This window comes from Halichoerus grypus, chromosome 7 (assembly GCF_964656455.1).
Source record: "Halichoerus grypus chromosome 7, mHalGry1.hap1.1, whole genome shotgun sequence".
In the NCBI taxonomy this organism is placed as follows: domain Eukaryota; kingdom Metazoa; phylum Chordata; class Mammalia; order Carnivora; family Phocidae; genus Halichoerus; species Halichoerus grypus.
The window spans coordinates 131,084,352-131,093,640 of NC_135718.1; the positions used below are offsets into that span (position 1 = coordinate 131,084,352).

General features: G+C 49.9%; 1 protein-coding gene across 2 annotated transcripts in view; it reads left to right on the forward strand.

Annotated features, from left to right (window-relative positions):
• The window catches only part of SLC60A1 (solute carrier family 60 member 1), a 30,205-nt gene extending 21,386 nt beyond the window's left edge, over positions 1 to 8,819 (forward strand). Inside the window, exons 8-10 of one of the 2 annotated variants that reach the window (XM_078078305.1) lie at positions 4,015 to 4,085; positions 5,427 to 5,449; positions 6,586 to 8,819. In XM_078078305.1, coding sequence (XP_077934431.1) covers positions 4,015 to 4,085; positions 5,427 to 5,449; positions 6,586 to 6,790 — 299 coding nt within the window. In that variant the 3' untranslated portion in view covers positions 6,791 to 8,819. Of the gene's footprint in view, positions 1 to 4,014; positions 4,086 to 5,328; positions 5,450 to 6,585 lie in introns of both variants that reach the window. The other variant, XM_078078306.1, reaches the window with a different exon arrangement.
• The last annotated feature ends 470 nt before the right edge of the window (positions 8,820 to 9,289 follow it).

A 9,289-nucleotide genomic window follows, 5' to 3' on the forward strand; every position in this document is an offset into this window, starting at 1 on the left:
ATTCCAGCTCCATCACTGCCCTGCGCCCTCCCCAGAAATGCACGCTCCCCTCCTGACCCTGCCGGGAACCGCTTCCCAGGTGGGCCTCTTCTGACCCACGTGGCTTTCCCCATTCAGCGGTCTACCTGTGTCACGTGATTTCAGGCCCCTGAGAAGCAGTAAGCTTCTCTTTCCTGTCTTCTTTTCCCCCCGTGGTAACGTCCCCTGACCCAGCGCTGGCATTTGGTGTAACACGGTGTGCTGGGAATTCCAAGTCCAAAGAGCAGCAGAGTGGCACAGGGAAAGGATGGCCTAGGAAAGGGGTTGATACCTTATCAGTAATAGTACCTCCTTGCTTTGCTGCGCCCGTGGATGTTTTTGGAAGCCTAGAGGAATAGAACAGCGGCTCCACGCTTGACTCGGGCCTGTGACGATGGGGTTCTTTGATGTCAGAAACCTCAAATTCTCTCCACTAATCTCCCTCCCTTTCTATAGCAAAGATCCTTTTTTTAAATGAGTTAATTAAAAATAATTACGTTTTGAACATTTGACATTACCCTTAGAAGTCACTAGAGTGCCCTCGGGTGTCAGAAAACCAGTGTTGAAGAGGAGTGATTTCTTTAGGGGAGGAGTTGGGGAAATGGGTGTAGGAGGCGCGGGGTGGCCCGAGCCATTAGAGCTAAAACCAACTCAGCTCCCCACAGTAACAAGAGGCGGGAGGCCTGGATCCTTGAAATCTAAGGATGATCTCCAAACCCCAAGTGAGTAAGTGAAGCAGTGAAATAACGTTGGCGTCCCATGTCACACGGAAGATCCCAGAGTTCTAAGTGGTCAACCAGTATTAGAGTATAGGAGCTCCTGGCTGGCTCCGCCCATACAGCATGCGACTCCTGACCTCCGGGTGGTGAGTTCAAGCCCCGCCTTGGGCGTAGAGCCTACTTTAAAATGAAATTAATGAATGAACTAAGCCAAATGTTAGAGTGTAATAACAATAATAATAATAACAATTGGTGGGGCGCCTGGGTGGCTCAGTCGTTAAGCGTCTGCCTTCCACTCAGGTCATGATGCCGGGCGGGGTCCGGGATCGAGCCCCGCATCGGGTTCCCTGCTTGGCGGGAAGCCTGCTTCTCCCTCTCCTGCTCCTCCTGCTTGTGTTCCCTCTCTCGCTGTGTCTCTCTCTCTCTCTATCAAATAAATAAATAAAATCTTTAAAAATAATAATAATAATAATAACAATTGGTATTGGTTGATTCTGCCTGCAAATGATCGCTCAAATCTATCCTCCTCTCTCTCGGCATCCCTGCCTTAGTTCAGGCCTTTCCCATCACGTGCCTGCTTGGAATACTTCAAGGTGCCCAGCTTTTCCCAGTTTCTGATCACCTCCATCCCTGCTTTGGCAGATCTTGGCCTGTCCCTTCCGCATTTGCCTCCCTCTGTGGTTCTCAGTGCTGCTCCCACATTACAATCGCCTGGAGCGCTTTTAACAAACCCCAAGGCCTGGGCTTTGTTTCCACACGTCCGATGGAACGGACGGGACCGGGGCGCTGGGGGCTCTGAAGTGCAGCCAGGGTGGGGCCACTTGGGAGGCCATCCCCCACACTGCTGCAGAGGGGTCCGCGTGAAACACAGAGCCGGTCACAGCCTTCGTGACTTCCTGTGGGGCTCTTTTCCTTTCTCGCACCTCCTCTCACCCCACTGCCACTCAGGGCCTGCTAGCCATGGTCAATGACCCGCTATTCTCTGCCTGGAGTGCCCACTCTACTCCGCCCCTCCCTCTCCACCCCTTCTGGAAGCTTCTCTGAAGCCCCTGGAAAATTGTACCCCTCCCCTTTGTACCTGCCTCAAGACTTCTGTACCTATGTTATCTGTGTCCTCTCCTCGACGACGTGCTCCATTGCGGGCACCAGAAAGTCAGTCCTGCCTGCACACTTTCGGGCTTTGTGACCTTGCACGATTCCCTTTTCTTCCCCTTTCTGAGCCTCGGTTTCCTCGTCTACAAAATGGGGACGCGCATACCTACCTGTAGGATTGTTTGTGCATTGGAGGAAATGTAGAACACTTGACTTTAGCCTCACAGGTGCTCAATCTGTATGGTAACTCTAGTCATCAGAATACTCTCGGTGTTCAGCTCAGTACCTGATGCCCAGAAAGTACTGGAGGGTTTTTGAATGAATGAGTGGAATAGACATGGGTGCTACTGGAATTCAGAGAAGGGAGTGACCAATGTTGAATCCACACGTAGCTTCACGGAGTTGATGCGATAGGAGCTGGCCCAGGTTTTGGAAAGGCAGAAGGAAAAAGGAAAGGCATTCCAGGGAAGGGTGGGGCGGGGCTGTGAACAATGTTAACAGCAAAGGCAGAGAGAGATAGAAATGTAAGCCAGTCCAAAAGAAGATCTTGAAGCCCGTAGTCAGCAATGATGATCTCTGCTTTTTTTTTTTTTTAAAAGAAAAGATTTTATTTATATATTTGACAGAGAGAGACACAGCTAGAGAGGGAACACAAGCAGGGGGAGTGGGAGAGGCAGAAGCAGGCTTCCCGCGGAGCAGGGAGCCCGATGCATGGAGCCTGATGCAGGGAGCCTGATGCAAGGAGCCTGATGCAGGGCTCGATTCCAGGACCCTGGGATCATGACCTGAGCCGAAGGCAGACGCTTAGCTACTGAGCCACCCAGGCGCCCCTGATCTCTGCTTTATTCAAAAAACACTAAGCACCAGGCGCCTGGGTGGCTCAGTCGTTAAGCGTCTGCCTTCGGCTCAGGTCATGATCCCAGGGTCTTGGGATCGAGCCCCACATCGGGCTCCCTGCTTGGCAGGAAGCCTGCTTCTCCCTCTCCCACTCCCCCTGCTTGTGTTCCTGCTCTCGCTATCTCTCACTCTGTCAAATAAGTAAATAAAATCTTTAAAAAACAAACAAACAAACAAAAACACTAAGCACCTACCATATGTTGGCCACTGAGCTAAAATCCAAGGCCCAGTCCTGTCTCGTGGGCGTGTAGCCCCGCGGAGAAGGCTGCCCTGCAGACAGAAGTGGGGAACCTGGAGAAAGGCGGAGGGGCCGACGGAAACTGGCAAAGAGCAACTTAATGCAGGTTTAGAGCCTGGGGGCGATTACTGGAGGAGGTCTAAAGGAGGAACTTAGAAGATGAACAGGAGCTTGGCAGATGCAGAGGAGAGGGGAGGCACGCTCAGGAGGCAGTGAACGCAGGCGTCAGAACCTGGCTTGAGCAGAAGTGTGCAGGGGCAGGAAGCGGGGTGCTTTCTCCCGGCTGGAGGGCATGGAGGGTAGATTGTGAGCAGGGGTGAGAGGTGTCTGAGCTCTCTGCAGGGAAGGGTTATAAAGGGCCCTGCAAACCCCAGGAAAGCCTGGGGACTATCCTGAGGGCAGCGTTGAAGGGGTGAGGCAGACAGCTGGTGGGGTTTCGAGGGTTCCCTGTGCACCTGCATGAGGCTAAGCACTTCCCTGTACTGCATCGGACTTCCCACGGGGTAACCCTGTGGAGAAGGTGTTCGTGTCCATTTTACAGAAGGAAACCGAGGCCTAGAGAAGGGGGAGAAGGGGCCTAAGGTCACACGGCCAGTAGCTGACACCGCCGGGCCCGGGACCCGAGGCTGACTCGGAAGCGTGTGCTCGGGAGGTCTGTGCCACGTTGCCGGAGTGAGCAGAGGGGCGGCGGGGCAGTGAAGCGCCGGGCCAGTCCCGGAGCAGGTCAGGAAAGCTTTCTGGAAAGGCAGGTGGCAGTCAGATTGGGAAGGATCCTTCCTAATGCCAGGCTGAGCAACTTGGAATCCACTCTGAAGACAAGCCTGAGTACTTGAAGGTTCTAGAACAGTGCAAACATAGTAACAGCAGAACCTAAGCATTCCCAAAGCAAAGTTAAGGACTAGAGCCTGAGAAATCTAAGGAATTCGAAGTAGTCCTCTTAGGCCGTCATAGCCTTTTCCAGAGTCTTCCCAGAAATAACTGGGGTGATACCAGCTGACTTCTGTCTCCTTAACTTGCATCTACTAACCCAAATCCTTCTCTTTGGGTTAGGCTGTGCGACCACGGTGCTGGTGACGGGGGCAGGAATTGGCGAGATGGTCCTCCAGATGCTGGTTGGTTCGGTATGTGGGGAAACTCTAGGGGAAGGGGCCAGCATTTGGGAAGCACCCCTCCGAGCAGGCGGGAAGATGCAGCCGGCCACCTTCTGAACCCACACTCTCCCTTCCCTGAGGATCCCGCCCAGGAGCAGGGCCCCCTTGGTCTGTTACCTGTTTCTGCTTCTGAGTCAGCTTTGAAAGCTGAGCTTCTGAATGTGGGACTTGGAGATGTGAAGGGATGTATGGTGTAGTCCAACACAAACACAAGGCCTGTCTGGGAGCAGGGCCAGCAGGGCCCCGTGGGAATGTCCGTTAGCTCCCAGAGCCTGGGATGGGATTGAGCGCAGTCCGGAGTTCATTTCCCACCCCTTCTCAACCTCCCATCCCTACCCCGCCTCTCCTAGCCTTTGGCCACCCTCCACGGGGCCCAGCTGTCCTGCCCAAGTCCTGCCCCGATCAAGGGCCAGCCGTCCCACTTCTCTTCAGATAGACCCATGTCTCATCTGTTCACCAGGAAAAAAAAAATACATCTGCTTTTTATTGACTCTAAGGCATATATTGTCAATCCCCTTTTTACAAAGGGGGATATTGAAAGTCAGATAAATTAGCAACTTGCCCTCAGTCAGTTCTACTTCTAATAAGTGACAGGACATTCAAACCTAGGTCTCTCAATCTCCGGCATGCCCCTAATCACAACCCTCCTTCCCTCTTCTGGTGCCCTGCCCTGAGGGGGAAGGGCTGCATCAAAATGACGTGATGTCTGGGGTTTGCTTCTGTGTGATCTAGTGCAGGGAAGGAGTGGGAGGGCGAGAGGGGTACAGAGGAAGTTGGTGCTAATTGTTAAAGTCAGGTGATGGGTCCATGGGGGTTCCATAAGCCACCTTGGCCTATACTTCCATTTTCCATGATAAAATAATATATATAAAATCCTTTGCAAAGTTCTGGTTACGCCTTGTGGGTATAGAAACAGTATGCTCAGTGTTTTGAGGAAGATATGGAGATTTTCAGAAGGTTCCAGACAAGAGCTAGCAGGGACTGCTGGGGTCATGGGGTCCAGCCCCCTGTCTCAGAGCAGGAGTTCTGCCTCCTCCAGAAACATAACCTGGAAGCGAGGCCAAGACGTCTCTCCTACCCATGGTCCTGCCTATCGGTGTGATGGGCCGCAACCCGACTGAGAAACCTGCCAGGGGTCAGAGAAACCTGCTTCCTGCAACACACACCTTCATGTGAGGTTTTGATGGCCTGTGTCTGTTTTCCCCTTTGGCAGATATTCCAGGCTCAGGGCAGCTATAGTTTCCTGGTCTGTGGCGTGATCTTTGGTTGCTTGGCTTTCACCTTCTATATCTTGCTCCTGTTTTTCCACAGGATGCACCCTGGACTCTCATCAGGTAAGGAAAGAATCTGTGTCTACACAAGAGGAGGAAAACAGAGCTGGGGGCGGGGGGAGATACTGTAGATCTTAGCACACCACAAATGCTATTCTGTTCCAAGTATAATGCAAGGAAATGTTTATTTTTCTACAGCTTCCTTTTCCCCTCTTCCTGCTTTGCCATGCGATTGTCTGTGCTGGACTCTTAGGGCAGGAGGGAATGGGATAGGCTGACTCATGGTTTCTCCATTAGGAGAGGGGCATGGATTGTGAACTTGGCTTCCTGTGTCCCACCATGCCATGGGACCACGGGCCAAGAATCTCTTTCCAGCCCGTGTGGGGCCCTGAAAGGCAGAGTCTGCCTCCTTGGCTGGAACGCCGCCCAGAAGCCTAATTGGCCATCTCTTTGCAGTTTAGGATTTTGACTCTAGTCCAGATTTCTTTTTCAAAAAGAGGTCCTTCAGGCCAAGTGGCAAAGGAAAGCTCCTTCAGGGCAGAGATGCCTCCTAAGAATAGTCTCATTCCTGGAGACCCCAGGCAGGGGGAGTCCCAAAGCTATTTTCATACCCCTGAGCCTCCCTGCCTCCCTTTCTGCCCAGAGATCTCAAAGTCCTAGCAAGTGGATCAGCTGTGCATGGAGCCAGTTCTTAAGAGAAGGTGCGCAGGCGGAGCCCTCATCCTTTCCATAAAAGAAAAAAAAAAAATCACCAAAAAAGTGGAAGGAACGGGTACCTGCAGTCCTCTCTTTCTCAGGTGGCCACTCAGTTTAAAGGCCCAGAAGAACAATGCCCCCCCGCCCCCCAGTCTGCACTGACTATAGCCTTGCTCCCCGAGGTGGTTGGTACCTAGCGTAGCACTCAGCATGGAGCCTTCATTTAGGTTTGAGAAATGTTTGCTGAATATGCAATGAGTAACACCTACTGAGTTCCCTATTCCTGGGAGACAAAAAGAAACCTCTATTCCCCAAGCCCTAGACACTAGTCTGAACAAACTCCCTCCACCAATGGTTTGCCAGAGCTAGTAAGTCTGACTTTCGACTTGGCTCCCTGCGGGGCCATAAAATGGCAGAGAAACAAAAGCCTGGTAAACGCTCAGAAGGAATAATTGCTGCAGGTCAGAGCTGCTAAAACACGCTACCTGTTTTTTCTTTCGTAGTTCCTACCCAGGACAAAGCCCTAGGAATGGAAAGCTCAGAGTGCTACCAGAGGTAAAGCTGGGTGAAGGGGGCCGGCGAAGACCGCCAGGCTCTTGGGCACCAACACAGACCCAAGTGTTCGAGACAATCGGGGGAGGCAGTGGAGGCCCATCTCTCCACGCCTTGGCTCGGATCTTCTCCGCTAATCCTTGGTTGAGTAGATGAGATTAAATTGACTTCTGGGAACCTGGATCCTCCCAGGGCAAATCATTAGAAGTTTACTGGATGGATATTCAAGTTCCCTTCCTCTTCCCTGGTTTGGATCTTTGGTCAGAGCTGTCCAGGACACCCAGAAGGGAAGGAAGAAGACAGCCGTACGCTTCACTCCATTGGCCACCTCTTGCATGGACCACACCCTGCCTGGGTTTGAAGATCACTTTTAGTTGGAGTTTGGAAGAATAAGTTGAAATTGTAAAGTTCAATGATCATGGCTAGATGTAGATATATTTTAAATTGGTCAAAAACAAACCCCAAGTTATTCCCTGGCATGCTCAAAGGATGTATGTGCTTTTTACTTTTTGAGAGTCCAAAGTCCCTCAAATTCCAGTTGTTGCTAGCGGTAGTTCATTTAACATCTAAAACATGAAAAGGAAAGGTTAAATCTTGCTACCTTTGGGACACTAATTCACTGGTGTGCTGGGCTAGCTCAGACTCGCTTATAAAAGCTGGTTAAAATTTCATTTCGAGAGCTGGTTGTTAAACACAGCCATCGTTCAAAATGGAATTATAGAAACTTATAATTAATTACATTAAAAACAAAGGTCATAACCACTCAAAACTCATCACTTCCTTGAGGTTTTTTATGTGTATTGTATCTGTAGAGTAGAAAGGTGCGCTTCTGAGCATCTCTTTCCAACAGCACTTTCCCCGATAATGTGTTTGGTGGCTGGAGATCAGCCACCTGGGAGCATTCACCCCACAGAAGCCGGCAAAGGCTATCCTGGCTTTTCTTCTCCCCCCGCCCCCGCCCCCGCCCACAGAGCCCATTGTTAAACATCCACCTGCATACCACTGCTGATAACCAATGCTAACTGGCCAGAAGTTTCTGGGAGAATGGGATGAAGATTCTGTTTTTCTTGACTGACATTGACTGCGCTTATAAAAGGTGTAGAAACAGCACTAAGAATTTCTCCAAAATATCTAATTTAAACTTTCCATCTTTTATAGAGGAAAAAAAGCTCTTTATACCATGTCAAGTTGTTTCCTTTAACAAAAAGCTGGGACTGCCGAGCGATCCAAACGGTGCAGCATACTGAGGAGGAGCGCTCCTGCCCAGAGCGAATCCTCTAGTAACACAGACAGAATCCCCAGCCGGCCGCTTGGAAAGCGTTAAGAGCACTGAGGCGTCCGGAAGTAGTGAAATGGCTATCACCGTGAGTGTACATTCGTTTACCTGCAGATTCTCTGTGTAGGTACGAACGTTCAGGTATGAACAGGGAGAGTGGATCCACGTTCTCAGCAACGGGTGTAAGCGGTGTGCCCCACACGGACAGGGGTCTCCCACATCTGAGCGTTGGTCCCATCTGCCGGCACCCTGTGTGCTGATGGGACCCCGGCGGGAGCGAGCTTGGTGGGAGCGCTGGCCTCCCCCTCTAGCTGGTGTGTGGCCCTGGGCAGAGAGATCACGGATGCTCTTCCGGCCTGGCTTTTTTTTTTTTTTTTAATCTAAGTGACATTTCTAAAAGCACGTACCCTACCTCAAAGGACTTCTGAAAGAATGAAGTGACTTTGTTTGAAGCGACGATTATATGCCTGACAGAGAAACAGCGTAATCAATGTTAGCAATTTTTATTTTTAAAACCTCCTCATTAGCAGCTTCAAAATTGTTCATATGTTTGGTACATATTTATTGTAAGTCAAACAGATCCAAATTCTTTTTGAAAGCTGATGGTCTTAGGGGTGTCGTTTTAACTCGATCTGTAAATACAAGTATTTGATGGCTGTCAGACTTAAATGTGCAATCTCACTGCTGGAGGGAGTGACTGACCTGGACAAAAAAGAAAGCAGTTGTATTTTTCTTGTGGTTTAAAAAAAAGCAAAAACAAAAACAAAAAACCTTCCTTTTTATACAAATTTAGAAAGAAGAATCATTGGCTTTATCTAAGGTGTCATGATTAATTTAAGAATATAGAAAACAAGATTGAAACGAATCTAAGTGTATCTTTCCTGAAATAAAATATTTTAAATTTAATAAGCGTGTTATCATTATGGACAACGGATTCTTTTATATGAAGCTCAGAAACAAATGACCAAATATTTCCCAAAGATTGGTCTCTCTTGGGGCGCCTGGGTGGCTCAGTCGTTAAGCATTTGCCTTCGGCTCAGGTCATGATCCCAGGGTCCTGGGATGGAGCCCCGCATCGGGCTCCCTGCTCGGCGGGAAGCCTGCTTCTCCCTCTCCCACTCCCCCTGCTTGTGTTCCTGCTCTCGCTATCTCTCTCTCTCTGTCAAATAAATAAATAAAATCTTTAAAAAAAAAAAAAGAGCAGTCTCTCTCAAGCTACAGGTTCACATGGCTGATATTTTAGAAGAAACAAAACTCTCAAGACTGAGAACCACTGTTCCCTCTTAAACGTAATCAGAATAAGGGAAGGCAGATGGGTTTTTATACCACACTTCAAAATCAGTTACAGAGCAAGTAGGGCTTTTTACCTGATCCTCCCT